General features: G+C 38.0%; 1 protein-coding gene across 1 annotated transcript in view; it reads right to left on the bottom strand.

The window, feature by feature from the left end:
• MYO3A (myosin IIIA) overlaps window positions 1–19,496 on the bottom strand; it is a 207,743-nt gene that overhangs the window by 144,169 nt on the left and 44,078 nt on the right. The window contains 4 exon segments of the mRNA XM_036268716.1: window positions 2,884–3,039; window positions 6,564–6,629; window positions 9,180–9,325; window positions 14,529–14,605. Of these exon segments, the coding sequence (XP_036124609.1) occupies window positions 2,884–3,039; window positions 6,564–6,629; window positions 9,180–9,325; window positions 14,529–14,605 (445 nt within the window).

Genomic DNA, 19,496 nt, shown 5'->3' on the forward strand with positions numbered 1-19,496 from the left:
CATCCCACAAAAATGTAAAAATAAATCAATATAACAATAGATTCCTCATCTCAAAATATCTAAAAACCAGTCACTAACTGCCTTATAATTAAACATGGGCACCAACTTCCCCCACCAATTTGAAAATATCGTATTTAAAAATATACAATGGCTCAAAGTTAGGAGGAAAAACTGCATAATGCATCCAACATTATTGCTGTAGTGTGTCTTGCTGTATCCACAGCTTACCTGCTAGAAACCGTAAAAGGATGGTACAATAGGGCACAGGTGTCTTGGGGGTGCTCTCTAGTGTAGGCTGTCAAGGAATCCGGTCAAACCTCTCAGCCTGATTTCCAGTGCTCTCTGTGGTCTGATCTCTCCAATTCTATTTCTGAGTTTCCCCTTGCAACTTGATTAAATGCTTGCCTTTCCGTGAGTATATCTTCTTGTTTTTATGATTTTTTTCAGGCCATTCTTTCCAGCAGTAATGTTCGTCTGGTGGTAACGCTATCTCACGTGATTAAGCCCTGTTTGTTCGTTGCTGTGCTGATTCAAAGGCTGCTTTCCGGATGAGCTCACCTATTAGAAGAAATCATCTCCACTTCTGAAATTTCATAGGACATTGTTTGTATTCCTTTCGTGGGACTGAAAGTTCTTACTTTGTGTAATGGTCATTTACATGCTTGTCTTGCACCTTTTACTAAAAAAGTAAACCCCCAGAGCAGATTCTATCGCTGCTTCAGCTGTTAGAGCCCTGGGCAGCAACTCACCCAGAGCCTTGCACAGTGGTCTCAGTAAGTATGGAGACAACACGGATGTACTGACTCAATCCATGGCTTCTGTGATAGCAAGGGTTAGCTCACAATTGCTACTGCGTTGAGTGGGGGTGTAAACATTTAGTCTTCCTATGGACTAGAAACAGAAAGTAGGAGAGAAGACTAGGTCAAGATAAAGCCTAGATCCTTGGTTTGTATAATGGGATGAGTGGTGGTACCATTAATGACAGGACACAAAGAACTAATTTTGGGTGGGGCACCATAAGTCCAATTTAGGACATGTTGAGTTTGAAGTATCTCTGAAATAGTTGATATTGAAGTGGAGGCGGAAATCAAAAGGATGTTTGTTATAAGAGCGGCCAGAACAGCATTTTAGAAATCCCATGTATTAAGGGAAAGGGGGAGTAAATGTTCCAAAGAGTGAATAATTCTCACCATGACATGGTCACAGCCACTAGAGAAAAATTATCTTGCTCAGAAAATAGAAAGTAAAATGGAGCCACGCATTGAACTGCACCGAAAGAACCTTATTATTACTTACAATTGATTTTTCTGCTTTCTCCTTTCTTTTTCTTTTTTGTAAAATCAAAATCCCACACAAGCGAATTTCCATTACATAAAGTCCTGCACCTAACTAAAGAACTGACAGCTTGACTCAGGCATTTTAGCATTGGATGGATACACAGTTTTTTAGCTTGTCTTTCATTTGTTAATCCTTTAAGAAATGTGTCAAAGTTGCCTTATATCCTGGTTTAAAAATCATACATGCTGGGACAAGGGGGAACATGTTTCCATATTCCACATAATGGATATTCATGGTTTCAGCAGCTCAATTATTTTCTTCTGCATGGGGTGGGGGGCACAGGGGGGTGGAGTTCCCAGATGGTTGTGAGGAAGGATTCTGCCTCCCAGATAGAAACGGGAAGTGAGGGAGGACCGGGTTTCTCAGTGCACCTTCTCACCCACACCATGGGGGTCAGATGGTCCCGTATGGGCCTCAGAATGTCCAGGGAGTGACAGACCTCCACCGACATTCTGAGGCGGCTGTGGCATTCAAGATACCAGTGTCGCTGCAGGAAATGTGGGGTGGAGGGCGGGTATCATCGGTGGTTCTTGAGGAAGGAAGGGTATTTGCAGACCTCGGCTTCCTTAGCTTGATGCAGAGGCCTGGCTCTCGGCCTTCTCAGTGCTCAGACATCCACTCTTTTCCACGAACTTGCTTTTCTTCTTAAGTTAGCTTGTATTGTTTGCAGTCGAGAATGCTGAAGAGTACACTTTAATTACAAATGACTTTTATCCATCCCCCTGAAATCCGAATATTTTAAAATGCCAAAACAGGAATTAGGCTTTTCTTTTAAAATATTTTATCATTTAAATGTCTCCCTGATTCAGCCTCTACTCTCACACTGTGCTTTACCCCTCTGAAGAGCATGTCATGGAAGCAGGGGCTGTGTGCGTGTACATTTCAGTCCGAGGATCTGCTGAGGGAGTGGCGAGTGACTTGTTCTACTCAGGCCTTGACTTAAACAGAAAGTTCTTGTGTGCATTCAACAGTGCCTTCCAACCACCTCCTCCCCATCGCCTGGAAATGTAAAGCACTCAATTTCCATCAAATTTACAGTAGAATGGTCTTCTTTAAAACTGAATTGTGATTTCCTTTCTTTTTCTTTTTAAGTATCCTGTCAGGTGTGTATCTCAACTCAATTTCAAAAGTTAGTATCAGGTACAATATTATTTTAAATATAATTCATCCAGGGAAAATGATACCAACAATAGTGTCAAAAAGTCTTTCAAGTTTTATGTTCCTTCTTAAATCTCAATTCTAAGAGATTGTACTTTATAGAGGAGCAGAAAGTACATGAAAATTTACACCAATACTAATCACCAATTGAAGTTTACGTCCTTTGTTTTGACGAAGTTTTTGTAAAAATGCCGCCAGTAATTTTAGCAATTTTGGATACAACTCAACATGTGACAATTGCCTTTCATATAAGTGCCCCTTATCTCCAAACCACAACCAGGGAATTTAAATGAGTTATTTTCTCACCTTAACAACTACTTCATTGTAAAATTGTTCAGAGTCTTTAGATGATCCTTGAGCTTTTGAAACAAGATATTATTTGATTACCTGGCCTTTTCTGCACCTCCCATGCATTGATAATTGTCAATGAATTCCATGAGCTGTTTTTGTAACATCACATCTTTGCCCTCGATTTGAGTGATGAATTTGTGCTGCAGAAGATCTGACACTGTTGGACGTTTTTCATAATCTTTAGTTAAGCACCTGCACTGGCAAAAAAGAGCATGTGATTACTAGGTAAGCTATATAAATTATGGTTCATATCCCTGAAACTACTCTAACTTAAGAAAACAATGCTCCTCATAATCACTCCACCCCAGAAACACCTCAAAAAATGTCAAGCTGCAATATGACAAAATGAGTGTTTATGAAAGTGCACATGTCTATGATTATGCTGTGGTGCTACCAACTTCTATCTAAATCCTACTCCCCCTGCCCGGTCGGTGTGGCTCAGTGGACTGAGCATGGTCCCATGGACTGAGAGGTCCCGATTCAATTCCTGGTCAGGGCACATGCCTGGGTTGTGGGCTCGATCCCCAGGAGGGGGCGTGCAGGAGGCAGCCTCTCATTGTTTCTCTCTTACATCCATGTTTCTATCTCTATCTCCCTTCGTCTCTCTCTAAAAAATCAACTTAAAAAATTTGATTTTTCTCCAATTTTTATTAACTTATTTTTGTTCCAGATGTTTTTCCTTCCCCCCCTCAGATTCTCTCCTCCCTACCCCCCCCGCCCCCCTGCCCCCAGCATTGTTGTCTATGTCCATTGGTTATGCATATAAGTTCTTTGGTTCATCTAATAAAATATTTTTTTAAATAATAAATAAATAAATCCTACTTCCCCAGTCTCCTAGCAAGTGTTACTGCACAGTGATAATCAAACCCGGTCTCCACTTCAAAGATTCCTTTATATGTCACTAGTTAATAATAAACAACAGTGAAGTCATTGCTGTTTTAATGCTTATCTGAAATTAAAATGAACTCTTCAGTTTCCTTTCACTAATGCTTTTAAAGGCTTCTCATTGATCTAGTTCTTTCTACGTGATAAAACTCTAACCCATCTGAGAGGGCTAACACATTGAGGATGTTTAAAACTCCGCGTCAGCGGATGTTTCCTGAGGTGATGCAGTAGATGCAGGTGCAGGCCGCACTTCTGGAGGTTCGTCAGAGCAGAGTCACGAGGAAGGAGGGGGAGTGAGAGCACCTGGAGCAGCATCACCGGGGGAGCGCTGGGACCAACAGGACGTTCAGCCAGCTGGGATTGCTGTCTGCAGGTGCTTGGGAGAGGGGTTGGACAGCTCTCAGCGACTGCAGGGGACAGAAAACCTAACCCGGATTGGGGGAATTAAGAGAGAAACAGACTTAAGGTCTATATAAGGAAAAACTTTCAACAGTGAGGTTTCCCAAAGATAGACTGAGCCAATTTGTGAAGTATTATTATTATTATTATTTTAGTCCCCACCTGTGGATATTTTTCCATCCATCTTCAGACAGATTGTGAGGGGGGAGAGAGAGAAACACTGATGTGAGAGAGGACCCCAACCAGGGCCAGGGATTGAACTGCAACCGAGGTACTTGCCCTTGACCAGAACTGAACCCACTACTCTTTGGTTCGCAGGCCTACACTCTAACTGCTGAGCCAAACTGGCCAGGGCAAATATGATTATTTATTTTTATTTTTATTTTTTTATCCTCACCCGAGGATATTTTTCCATTTTTTGTACAGATAGAGTGGGAGGGAGAGAGAGGAAGGGAGAGAGAGAGAGAAACATCGACGTGAAGGGACACATCGAGTGGCTGCCACCCGCACGACCAACCAGGGCCGGGGACAAACTGCAACCGAGGTACATGCCCTTAGCGGGAACCGAACCCGGGTCTCTCCGGACCGCAGGCCGACGCTCTAACCGCTGAGCCAAACTGGCCAGGGCCAAATATGATTATTTTTATTGGAGGTGTTTACTGATTGGATGACTACTCAGTGGGCATGTTTGAGAAGGATTTACACTCTGAATATAAATTTGGGCTATATAATATAAATTTACAATACCATTCCAGCCCTGTGATTCTGAGGATCTGTGATCATGAGATAGCTGGTCAGAGTTGGGCTGTCATTGGGGATACAGAAAAAGAGAAAAAGGAACCTATGCCTCGACATGAGCAGTGCCATTTCTAATCTGCATTGTTAATCCTCCTGAAATGGTAATTTGGCAATTTATTTTATTGGGCTTAACCAAAAAGATATTTCCCAGGTATGATAAAATATGCTAAAGAATAAGGATGGTGACATCTGAAAGTAATAACAGGAGCTCTCAGTTTTCATTTAGTTTAACAGACTGTGTCAATTTCCGACATCTGTGGCGCTTGTATTCTGTGTATTGACTTTACTCATATATAAAATTATTTTATTCAAGTACATAACTCCCTCAAGTATCTGCTGTGTACCAGGCACTTTGCTAGGACACTGGAGTGACAGGGACAAGTAAGGCACATGCAGTGCCCTGGAGTCACTTCCTGTCTAGTGAGGGAGAGAGACCTCTAAGAAGGTAGCTAAATAAAAGTGGCAATGTTATTAGAGGAAGACGAACACAGTACAATGACAGCACACAGAACAGAATACTGACTGCCTGGAGGAAAACTAGTGAATGTTTCTCAGAGGTGACGTTATGTAAAATAGGTCCAAAGTCACCAGGTTCCACTGAGGATCTGCGTGGAAGGACCTGCAAACATGGGGCCTAATTATGAATCACTGGGAGACCTTCCAAGTCCAAAGATTCTCCTAAGGGATCTGTGAAATTGGATTGCAGTTTATTAAATATTGTCTAGTGCGTAGCACATACTCAGTAATGACTGGTTAAGTGAAAACTAAAAAAAATAAAATAAAATAAATAATAAAATAAAAATGGTTATCAATCCTTTTTGGGTTTCCAGAACCCTTAAATCTATGCCTCCTGGCTTTGTAAGACTAAGCAGATATTCTTGGTATAAAGACCAGTGATAGCACTTATGTATGGGTATGACTGATTCCTCTACTTTCTTTGCCCTTTCTGCATTTTCTGAGTGGAGTTTGATACCAAATCTTAATGAGCCCTCTCATTTACAACCTGGGGGCATCCCTCACCATTATTTTTTCAGGTGAAGTCAAAAATAGTGGGGAAAAATGTCTGTGGGACAGACATTTAGAAGTGACTGGACTCATAGCTTCTAGTCAGTTGTCTGAGGGCACTGCACCTGAGCTAAATATCCAGCAAATTAAAAAGTCCACTGATTTCAAATGTGTAAGCAATTTATCTATATGGTTATGTGATTCACCAACTGCAATCTTCCCTGATTGTGGTGAGAATTAATGATAAAAATAAACAACGGGTTAAATAACAGACTAACTAGATGGTGAGTGAGTGGGTGGGAAAAGCTGAGGGCAAAGTTGCTAAAGGCAGGTGCACAGAAGAATGTGCTACTGGATGATAAAATGTGGTATAAGCATCACTATCAATCAGTGAATAAACAGGACCCTAAGGTCATTGTTTGGCAACAGTGAATCCACTGAACAGTCACAAGACAAAACAAATGCTTGTTTTGAGGCAAATAATGGAAACCTCTGGGGTTATTCAATAGATAAAAAGTAAGAAGGAGATTCGAAGCAGGAAGGACTTGTTCTAAAAGGCACATTTCAAAGTTAGCAAGATGGCATTTCTTTGATTTTTTTTTTTTAGAAACAACTTTTTTGTTACTCACTTGCTAATGAAATCATTGAACTCTGCTGACCAGATCTCAGGCTGCCTTAGTCTGGGGGGTGGATTCCTAGAAAAATAAGAATCAAAGTTGGATCGTAGACATGGGTCAGTCCGTGCAGAATCAGGGGCGGAACCGGACAGACTAACGCAGTACTGCCCTCACTGGTCCCGCCAGGTAAAACAAGCATTATCATCATTTTCCAATCCAAAGGCAGATAATGAATTATTAATCATTCTTTATATAAAATGACAGGTTTCTTGTTTCTCTGAAAGCATTTAATCGATGGCCCAATTTTTCTAACTGATAACTTTTTTCTTTTAAAGAATCTTCTTGCTTTTACCTGAGAGCCCTTGGGGAAAATGTCAATACCAAGCAGAACAGAAACAAGAAAACACTAGGAAAAATATTTTTTTGATGTTTTTTGAGTCCTGCAAGAGTCTCTGAGAGACATCCAGGGTACAGAGGTGACCTGAAAGGAGTTACTCAGAAGACAGAGGACAATGCAGCAGAGACAGGCATAGGACAACGCCTTCACGAGTTGTTCTGTTGTTATTGAGTGTGTGGCTGGACATAAGGCCACGAAAGTAGGGGACTGAAAAATATGATGAGCTATGAAGCTCTGAAAGCCACTTAAAAGATTTTGTTATTAATTCCTTTCATTTTAAAGCTGAACAAATCTTTTCTTCTTCGACATGTTCACGAATACAAAGGAACATTACTTGAAAATGAGGCTGAGCTAACTCTAATCAAGCAACATTGATCAACCATGAGAGTTGCATTTGCTGAAGTACCGCTTAATGTTAATTTTAACAGCTCTTTGTTTTCATTAGTGGAATGGAAACATTCTGTCTTCAGTCCCACATTACTCCTTAAATAGCTTATAATGAAATGAATGTACAGTCTGATTAAAGAAAAGTGCAGCTACTCATCTACCCTGGCTCACCCCTAAAGCTCATTTTACAATCCTTAGGACTATTTGGAGATTGCTGATTTGCACATTAAAAGAAGTAATTCTTTCCTCCAACAATCTTGCTTTGTTTTTTGTCCTCTGAAAATTTCCTTTCTAAGAGATATATTGGCTTGCTCTGAGGATAACAAAGTTTTGATGATTTTAGAGCACTTAGAACTGGATAGCTTTTCAGATCCTTTTTTTTAATAATGCTTCTAGAGTCAGTAGGAATCCTTTGAATTCCATTTTAGAGACATACTGGTGAAAGTAGTAAGAAATAACTAAGATGAGGTAGTTTCCATAAGTGCAGAGGCACAAAGTGTATCAACAGTGTATCAGCCTCCATGCAGCATCAGCACCAAAACTAGTGACATTGGGCTGTGGTCATTGAAACCACAATTAAAATGGGTCAGGAAATACAGTACTTCATGTTACATAGAGGAGTTAGAAAATGTATCTTTTTTTTCTGTTTTCCTCAAATTTAATGAAATATCTTAGACATGGTGTAGAGTCGGGTTTCTATTCTTATCTGTAATCTTGTTTCCCCACTTACCAAAGAAGCAGTCTATTTTACAAACAATAAGACCTAAAAAATACATTGACATCGTTATGTGTTATAATTCAGAACATATAGACAATACAGGAAATTCAAAAGTAAAATTACAAACAAAATCAAATGCTTTGGTCTTATACTACTTTAATTACACGCTAAATATTCCAAAGGGATCCATTTGGAAATGAATATAAAATGTTGGCATTAATTCTTAGGACTGGATAACTACCCCCCCCCCCAGACTTTGTGCATATGATTATATATTCTATACATGTTGGGACTATAGAATTTAATGGAGAACGTGGTAACAAACTGTAACATACCACCTACCACTCTGCCCTGGACCCCTGTCAACCACAGACCTCTCTCTCCATGTTCATTCCATTAGAATTAAGGCACTGGGTAAAATCCTTAAGAAAGTCTTCAGAAGATAACATATCAATAATAAAAATAGGAAGTTTTTTCATGTCAGTTTTCTGAACTATCTAGGAACTAACCAAAACACATAACATAGTGTTTCATTAGTACTAGAAAGAGCAGGGGAGAGGCTGTCAACATGCACAGTGAAGAGGATGGGCTACAGGAATGTGCTTTTATGCTCCAAAGAGATTTTTCTTCTAGGGTTACTGTTTGATGTTAATATATTCAAAACATTAACCTATTTTAAATAATTACTATTTTATCAATACATTTTATTTATAATTTTCTTAATGTTATTTTAAAGTTGTAAACAAAGAGAAGTCTTAGCAAGCAGTAAAAATTACTACATCGACAGAGTGAAGCAAAGCAAATCACTGCTGCGTTGATGGACCAGTGTGCCGCACTGATTTGGGAGTGAATAAAGACCGGAAGGAACTGCTGTTTTCCGAGATCAAAGGCTCACAAAAGAAAAAAAGACATATTAAGTATCACGAGAAAACTCTTCTACTTAAGTAGACCAAGAAAATAAAGCTATTGAACAAATACAATATCTCAGAAGCAGCAGAATGATATTCCAGGCCATTCTGTCCCCAACTTGCTGAAATATATCTGAGTATTTCCAAGAGGGGCACTCAGTGGCTGGAGGAAGGAACGGGGGCTGCAGACCCTGGATCCAGTGTTAGAACCCACTGACCTCGGTATTTTGAAGAGGGCTCGCATGGGATGCAGGTCGGCCAGTGGAGGATCTCCATCTCCCAGCTCGATGGCTGTGATCCCCAGGGACCATGTATCACACCGGGCATCATAAGTGGTATCCAATTGTTGTTCACATGCAATCACCTAGTGGAAAATGAAAAAGAAGTGAAGTGCATGACCTTAATGAGCATGGAGTAAGATGTTTAGAACAATGAGCAAGTATTCAAGCTGATGAAGTTTGATAGCTACAAATAAAGGCAGTTACTTGGGAGGGTAAAAGCTCAAATTATCATTAGTAGTATTTCCATTCTGAGAACAGAGGATACCTTAGGAAACACAGGTTTGAAAACATGAGGGAAGAAGCCTATGAAAGGAAATATTTCTGAAAATGTCAAATAGAAAGGTAAAGAAACAGTGTCCCCAATGGGAGGAGATAGGATAAATGCACAGCTAAAGATTATGCAATCATAGTCACTCAATAAACATCTGATTAGTAAATGAATTAATTCATCTTGGCAAGGTAAAGAACATAGCTTTAATGAATTAAAAATGAAAGAAGGAAAGAAAAATAAGCTTGAGAGCAGTTTAATGAAATGGCCTTGATTTTTCTGGCAACTAGAAGGCAAGGGTACTAAGGGAGGAACGAGACAAGTTTGAAGGACTGCAATAAGGTTTACGCCATTAATAAAAGTAAAATATTCTGAATAAAAATAAACATTGGTAAAGATTTATCAATACTTATCTGGGAGCATACTAAACTGTAAAACTACAACCAGGTTTTTAAAAATTTCACTATCCAAAGGATGTAATAAAAAGACTCAAAAATGGGAATTTTTTAAAAATTATAAAATAGTATTGCAGACAAGTATTAAATAATTACTTCAGAGTTTGTTTCTAAGTATGCAAATATAAATACAGATGGATGTCAAATAATGACTGTAACATCAATGATCACAAAATGAAAATTCAACTTTACATTTTAAAAAACTATTGTTTACATCTTCAAAATGTTTACATTTTGTGAATTCCAAATCATAAGACAAATAAAAAATGATTTGGGGATGACGGCAGGTTAGAATTTTATCATTTAGCTATAGTACTATGAAATAATACATAATGCCAAAGAACTCTCAGGCCCTGTCTGGAACACTATTTCATACTTCTGACTCTATTTAACATCCTTAACACATTAAAGCAACCCTGTGTTGGCATACTGGAGGTGACTTGGCAACATTTACACACATGCCATCCAGGAAGTGTGACTCCTTCACAAATGTATCTTTATTCATACCTGATACTAATAGCAAGAACAGAAAAACAGTTAAAATATAAACATATGAGTGTGATTAAAAACTAAAAGGAAGGCAATGGTAAACACAACACATAGGACAAAAGTTGCTCCAGGAAGGAGGCAAGAGGATGGGATAAAGGAAGAACATAAGAGTAAATATATGCTGTTGGGTTGGGTAGTGTATTCATGGGCAAATCAACAAGAAGGCCATAAGCCAATTTAATTCTTAGCACCTGAACACCAATAATAAATACATAAGTAAATTATATATATGTATGCATATATATGTGTGTGCAGGTATGTAGATAGCTATATCTCTATATCACCTATATCTATATTTATATCCATATTCATATCTATATCCTTATTTATATTTCTATCTAGAGAGAGAACATGTAACTTCCCAACTGAGAGAGTCAGTATGATGATGGGGACATCATTCTTACAAAGCACTTCCCAACTTTTCTTACCAATGTATTTTTAATATCACAGGAGAGTGAACTGCTAAATTCAGACAGCATAGCCAGAAGTACCAGGAGAAAGCATGAGTCTCAAGTTTTGTATTAAAAATCCATGTGTAATATAAAATGGAATATTACTCGGCCATAAAAAGAATGAAATCTTACCATTTGCAACAACATGGATAGACCTAGAAGGTATTATGCTAAGTGAAATATGTCAGTCAGAGAAAGACAAATACCATATGATTTTACTTATATGTGGAATCTAAAGAACAATATAAACAAACAAACAAAATAGAAACAGACTCATAATACAGAGAACAGACTGAAAATTGCCAGAAGGCAGGGGAGTTAGGGGACTGGGTACAAAAAGGTGAAGGGATTGAGATATACAAACTGGTAGTTACAGAATAGTGGCAGGGATGTGAAGTACAGCATAGGGAATACAGTCAATGATATTGTAATAACCACATTTGGTACCAGGTAGGTACTGGAAATACCATGGCAAACACTTTGTAATGTATATAATTGTCTAACCACTATGCTATACCTGAAACTAATGTAAAATAATATTGCATGTAAATTGTAATTGAAAAATAAAATGTTTAAAAATATGAAAAACGTCATGTGACAAATATTCATAGAAGTATCATTCATAATAGCCAGTAAGTGGAAACAACCCAAATGTGCATCAGCTAGCAGTCAATACACAAAATGTGGTATGTGTATACATACAATGGAATCCTATTCAGCCATTAAAAAGAGTGAAGTATTGATATATGCTACAACATGGGTGGACATAAGAGAAAGAAGCCACGCACAAAGGCCACATATTGTGTGATTCCATTTATATGAAATGTCTTGAATAGGCAAATCTATAAACAGAAAGCAGATTGGCAGTTGCCTAGTTTAGAAGAGTTTGGGAGGAGATGGGAAGTGACTTTTTTGTTTGTTTTTATCCTCACCTGAGGACATTTTCTGTTTTTTTGTTCAGATAGAGTGTGTGTGGGGGAGGAGAGAGAGAGAGAGAGAGAGAGAGGTCAACGTGAAAGGGACACATTGAGTGACTGCCACCTGCACGACCCAACCAGGGCTGGGGACAAACTGCAACCGAGGTACGAGCCCTTTACGGGAACCGAACCTGGGTCTCTCTGGACCAGGTTGACACTCTAACCGCTGAGCCAAACCGGCCAGGGCGTGACTGTTAATGAGTACAGGGTTTCTTTTAGCCCTGAGATTCCTGAAATTAGTCCGCGCCAGTTTGGCTCAGTGGCGAAGTGTCGGCCCATGGACCAATGAGTCGTGATTTCGATTCCGGTCAAGGGCACATGCCTTCGCTGTGGTTCGTCCCCAGACCTGGTCAGAGTTGTGTGGAGGTGACCAGTTGATCTGTCCCCCTCACATCGATGTTTCTCTCTTTCTCTCTTTCTCTCCCTCTCTCTCTATTTGAAGATAAACAGGAAAATATCCTCAGGTGAGGATAAAAAACAGAAAATGTCCTGAAATTAGATTATGATAATGGTTACACAACCCGGCAAATATATACAAAAGTCATCAAATTGTATATGTTAAATGAGTGCTATATGAATTATAATTAAATAAAGCTGTTAAAAAAATAAAACTACATTCATATGAATTTTTCATTCTGTTGTATATGTTTGTCTGCTTTAGCATAAAAATAATGTTTTTTGCCCTACCAATATTTTTATTCCTAGTAATTGTTGCTTCAGGGTAATTCATTATTTTATGGCTTCACACAAGTGGTCCATGACTATTTCCCCACAGGCTTGGGTGAATTTATGCCCTAACAGCCAGACAGTCTTGGTTTATGCTTGCTTTCCTGGAGTCATTATAAATGCCATCTCCTTTCACTCTCCAAAGTGTCCTGGCTTGTACCAAATATTATAGTCACCTACCATCGTCACTACGTCCCCTGTCCCCTTCACTCTGACTCACATGTACCCCAGTTAGAGAAGGATGGCTACCTTTAATCTAGAATTTAATTTAAAAATGTCAAATCAACAATTTTACATTCCAATTGATAACTGATTTGAACATTAAGAAGTGTAAATTTTGATTATTAATTCATTTAGTACTTTGATCATTCAATGTTAGATAGATCAAATAATTTCCTTTTACTCATAGAGTGGTTCCAAGATCGAGTAATCAAACTGATTTTACTAAAGGGCAAACTTAAACATATAATAATGGCTTTGTTACTATAAATTAATATATAAAAATATAAAACTAGACCATCAAATATTTATTAACTATATGATAATACGATTACATATTACAGTATTTATTATATTAATCATTAATATATGTGAATAAAATGCAATGTTTGATATTATAGCTATTTTTAATTTGTTTTAAAATTTTTTCTTGAGCTTTTTAAAAAATATATTGCTATTGTTGAAAGTATTATATATATCCCCTTTTATCCCCCTTTGACCTCATCTTCCCCACCCCCCTCCTCCACGTTCAACCTTCACCACACTGTTGTCTGTGTCTGCTGGTTACGCATATCTGCACATAAATTCTCTGGTTTACCTCTTCCCTTCCCCCTTCCCTCTGAGGTTTGAGAGTCTGTTTCATAAGCTTTTAAAACTAGCAATATATGAGAACAAAGTCTGTAAAATCTCTCATTTGAGATTTTCTTATTCAATTTTGTTTCTTATATGACTATTCTTTTTATTTTTATTCTAAGATGTACTCCCTGTTAAAAAGTTTTTTAATCCACGTGAGTTTTTAAGTTTCTTAAGGTAATTTCTCTCTTCTCCATGCTTTATTATTATGTTTACTATTAAACTGGGTTTTTTTTTGCAATTAATAATTGAATTAGTATTAAAACAGAGACAGTACAGCAGGATTTAATCCTCAAACAAATTTAATTCTAAAATTTTGCAATGTTAATGTAGTATTTGAATTACTTTTCCTCCCTATATTCCTTAGAAAATTGTAGATAAATAACAGAGCTTTTCCCAATGGCTGCAGAGAGAGTTTTCAAACATAAGTGTTATTTTCTGATAAACACAATTAAAAAGATTAGAGGCATTAACAGTGACTGTGGAGAGTAGATGGAACACTAGCACACTTTTCCTCAACTATGTTGACAGTTTCTCTACAACTTCCCAGTGCTAATAATGACAAGAATCTACCACAGCTGAACTCAGTCCCCAGGCAGAGCAACTCAATATAGGTTAACAGACCTGAATCTGACCTTAAATGAAGGCTAGGGGTTTTCATAATATTTCTAAGTTAAAAATAGAATCTAAATGTCATTAATATCGACATATGCTAAGCAATTAAAAGTAAATTTAATGAAAAATTAAGGCTGCAAGCAATTTCTCCGTACCTCCTCTGATTCACTCATTCATCCAAGGCTTCATTTGCTCCTATATTCATTCACAACCCATTCATGGAGCACCTCCCCTGTTCCTCCTTAACACACAAAAACCTCACATAAAAACAACACAACTGACATTTCCTTCTAGAAATATTCCAAAAACACATATGGAGATAAAGTACTCATGAAAAGGAAAGTCAAAAAGTATCAAATATTACATTTGTCTCCCTTAAAACTCTATCTGACCTCAGGAGCCATCCAAAATGGTGTTCCTACGGAGGTGTTCCGACGGTGCCAGGTGCCGGTGAGCTGTGCAGACACACCTGGAAGGAAGAGACAACACTTACTTTTGGTATTAATTCCTCAAGTAAACAGATTTCAGTAAAAGTGATAACAAATGAATATTAAAATTCTGTTCACTTAAGCTGCCACTGGACTTGAACTTCACATTCAAGTATCCTGAGTCAGGATTTCTGCATAGCCAAAATACCTATTTCTCATATCCAAAGCTATGCATCCTTTTATCCTTTTTTTTTATCCTCATCCGAGGACATTTTTCCATTTTTTGTTCAGATACAGTGGGAAGAAGAGAGAGAGAGAGAAACATCGATGTGAAAGGGGCACATCGAGTGGCTGCCACCCGCATGACCCAACCAGGGCCGGGGACAAACTGCAACCGAGGTATGAGCCCTGAGCGGGAACCGAACCCAGGTCTCTCTGAACTGCAGGCCGACGCTCTAACCACTGAGCAACACTGGCCAGGACAAAACCTATACATCCTCAAAGCCCCATTTCAAGTTTTAGGTCCCCCATGCTGACGTTTAATCTGCTTTTGATCACACTAATCTCTATTTCTTTTGACCTACATTTTTAACGATTTTTCTGTATTACTTATTTTGGCATGTAATTGTTATTTGAATGGTATGTTTCCTACCCTTTCCCTCCCCTCTTCCCACTATCAAATTCTGGGGAATATGAGAATATTTTATGGTGGTATTCACATAGTGGGTGACTGGAAGTTTCAAATTAACAACATCTATTTAAACCAGCACCATAAACAGAATCTGTTCTTTTCCTTGAGAGAGAATATAGACCAAAGCACTACAGTGAAGAGGTACAACCAAATATTTCAATCACGTCATCCCATTAATTCCACCTGGTTAGACATAATCATAACTGAGCTTTAAGAAAATTAGGAGGAAAGTCTCTTGTCACTTTCACACTCCCGCTTTTCACACGGGGGCCTGGTTAGGTGCCTTCGGCTGTCCAGTGCTGCTTCCCTTGACCTTCTCCGGACTATATGGGTTACACCCAAGTCATGGCTTCCACTCCCTGACTGCCCTGTCTTGAAAAGTGTCACATTTGCTTTAGACTCTGCATGTTTATCTTTTAAGTCAAGTAGAACAAAAGCACAAATATAATTTTAAATTGGCTATTATCTGATTCCTGTAAGATGGCATTTGACATTTACATGAAATTCAGCCCAATGGGCATTTCACTGGTGGAAATATACTTGAGCAGAGGAGCAGGTGGTACGTTTTGGTTCTACTTTAATTGTATCCCTTAATGACTTACTCCATCTATGGTAAATCCTGTCCTAAACAGAATCTTTATCTATGACTTTGAAATTTTTCCTATAAAGTTTATTCCACATAAAAAAATATCCTCACTAAATCTTGTTACAAATGCAAAAGAGATTTTCTAGCCTGTGCTTGAAGGGTCTCTCTTAAATATAGATATATTCTTTTATCCTCACCCGAGGACATTTTTCCATTTTTTGTTCAGATAGAGTGGGAGAGGGGGAGAGAAAGAGAGAGAGAGAGAAACCAATGTGAAAGGGACACATAGAGTGGTTGCCACCTGCACGACTCCCTTAAATATTTTCTAACAGACCATCTGAAGAAAGGGAATCAACACTTAATATCACATTTTTCCAAAACACATCCTCTACCTCTACTCCAGGCATTCCACCTTTCAAAAAAATTAAATTTAAATATAAACATTTTAACTTGTCTTTTTCTATAAATTAAAGGCAGAAGTGATTAAGCTTGAATTTCACAGTAGTGATCAATATACAGTTATTTATGTAAGAGGAAAAAAAAGGATTTTAAAAGCTATTTAGTTTAAAATTGATTCAAAATGTACTAAAATATAATCTAAGGTTTTCTAATTATTTATGAAATAATTTAAATTATATTTGACTCTTGGTGAATATTTTGTTTCAATTTCATAAAAATAGTTCAAAAATTCAAATGTCATGTAATTGAAAGGGAAAGGGAAGAAAATAAAAAACACAACCAAGTAAAAAAACCAGAAGTATTGCTTCTGGTAGAAAAATAACATTTTAGATTAATCATGTGATATATTTTTTCTCTTTCTGAGTGTGAAAATTATATCATCATAATTGCCATTTTTCAGCAGGCATTCATTCATGTCTTGGCATCTGCATTTATAGACACAGATGGCAGGAAATATTTCAGAGAAAATATTTATCAAAGGATTCTGAGAAAAGATTTTTAGGGGTACAGCATGTGACTCAAGGTAGGCCATTTAGACTCTCTTTCTTAGAATTGTGAATTTTGAGTGGAGACACTCACGGAGGGAGGTAACTAGAGCGGAGTCAACCAGTGGCAGGCGATGCTGCATGTGAGGTCCAAAGCTGCCATAACTATCATCTTAAGAGGTTGGATGGTCCGTCTTCTCCCTTGACTTTGTAAGCCAACCAGTGTTGTTTTTAATTCTTGCCTCAGTCAGTCAATTAGTTTCTGTTGCTTACAACCAAGGAACCCTAATACAAGATCCTAATAATTGTACACATGAAGGAGCAAATGTTTCACCTCCAAATCCTTTAATCACACATCTCAAACAGTAAAAAACTTTTGAGCAAGTACATTGTCCATAGACATAGATAAAGACAGGGTATTCTCTAAATATCTACTACTATATTAATATAGACCTTATGAAATATAAAACAAAGATAATTTTAAAGGATGAGATTAGTTTAAAATTGATTAGTTTAAAACTGTAATAGAGGTATGAATATTTCTTTCTGCACTCCAATAATATTTTGCAAACACCCTGGTACTGATTGACACTCCCTTCAGAGACCATTGGTCTAAGGAATGCTGCGGTAATGAATTACAATGCTCTTGGAGTCTCATGTATCCTTTAGTGTGCATTGAGATCCTGTAGAAAGAATGTTTTACATCTGGTTCCTATAAACTGTATGGAAACAAGAAAAATTCCACTCAAATTATAAAGAAGGAAAAAGAAAAAGTTTCAAAATAAGTGAAAAAGAAAAAAAAAATGCAAATATGTAGAATAAACCCCCCCACAAATCCAAGGATATTGGACGATTATCACATGAGAAACAGGACACACACCTCACTATGAAAGTGACAGAGGAAGTCATTTACCAACTTTCAGGTGTACTGACTACTTCCGCAATGACTGCTAAACCTCAAATCATTTACCAACACTGCCAAAGAGCTTCAGGGCTAGAGGCAACTTAAGGGGCATAAAGTCTAACGTGTCCCATTTTCAGAGTAGTAAACTTCAGCTGGAGAGGAAAACGAGTTTCCTGAGGACAAATGGCATTTTTACGCAGTATAAATTCTCACAAGGAAAGTAACTAATAGGTAGAAAAATATAACATTTTATTAACAAATGATTGACACAAATGTCTTTAAAAGGCAATGAAAACCCAAATTATGAGTTCAAAAGTCCTAGGACGTAAAGAAGAGTAAAAAAATCATCTTGTCCACAGAGCAGCTGATGGAATAAGTCACCAAAGTAAATAGTTACATAAGCATCTCAAGGGAGAAAATGCCAAAGGGTGGAAAATTACAGGCCGAAAGTTGGGATAGTGAAAGGACATCTATAGAACAGGAGGCCAAACCGAGACCAGGATTGAACAGAAAAAGACTAGAAGAGAGGTCAATAGTGCATTGAAAGGCAAAGACACAGGAACATGGAGGAGGTTTATGTTAATGATTCTTCAGCCCTTTGCTTGACTGCACTGCTAGGGAACTGCCATGCTACTGTAGGCCCCTTCGTGGGCAGTTTGATGGTAGTGCTGAGAATCTGGTTCCTATTGCATTGGTCCCATTTCCGGGGAGAAAAAACATGCAGGCTTCATACCTGTGGTCAAAAGGTCTCTTAGGGTCTTAGGAAGTCAAAACAAACATCATGTGTGTGGTTGCCAACATGGTTCAAACAGACCAGAAAATTTCAGAGAACTTGATTTTCTATAACCATACAGTAAAACGCTTGGCATCTCAAGAGACCAAAAGGAAGACCATGGGTTTGTTTGTTCAAAACAAAATACTACAGGGATAAGAACTGAAATTATAAAAATATAAAATTTTTTCAGCATGAAGGGTCCTAAAATGTATCACACCATCTAATATCTTCATTTTGTGGATGAGGTTAAGACAATGAGATGATTAATTTATGCGTCATCTTGGCTGAGCCATGGGGCCCAGATATTTGGTCAAATGTTATTCTGGATGTTTCTGTGAAGGTGTTTTTTGAATAAGGTTAACATTTAAATTATGGGGCTTTGAATGAAGCAGATTATTCTGCATAATGCAGGTGAGCCTCAGTCAATGAGTAAAAGGCCTTAATAGGACAAAGACTTACCTCCACTGGGCAAGTTTTTCCAGCAGACTTTGGACACACTGCAACTCTTTTGTAGGTCTTCAGTTGCCAGCCTACCATCAGATTTTGGAGTTGCCAAGCCTCCACAGTTACATGAGTCTCTGACATAAGAGAGACCTAAGTCTCTGTATTTATACATATACCCTTATACATCCTGTTGGTTCCGTCTTTCTGGAGAACACTAATACAGATTTTGGTACTGAGAGTGGTTCTAGAGAAACAGAATCTTAAAGATGAGTTTTCTGGCCCAGCTGGTGTAGCTCAGTGGATTGAGCATCCTCCCATGGACTGAGAGGTCCTGGTTTGATTTCCACATTGCAGGCTGGATTCCCCAGTAGGGGGTGTGCAGGAGGCAGCTGATAGATGTTTCTCTCTCACATCCATGTGTCTCTCTCTCTTTTCCTCTCTCTCTAAAAAAATCAATTAAAAAAAACATAAAAGATAAATTTAAAAACAAAAACAAAAAAGATGAATTTTTCTGAATTAGCCTGGGGCTTCTAGAAGGCTTTCTAATTTAAAGACACTAATGACTCTATTTCCAGTTGTAAAGAGCAC

The sequence above is a fragment of the Molossus molossus genome, unplaced genomic scaffold (assembly GCF_014108415.1).
Source record: "Molossus molossus isolate mMolMol1 unplaced genomic scaffold, mMolMol1.p scaffold_m16_p_1, whole genome shotgun sequence".
Classification (NCBI taxonomy): domain Eukaryota; kingdom Metazoa; phylum Chordata; class Mammalia; order Chiroptera; family Molossidae; genus Molossus; species Molossus molossus.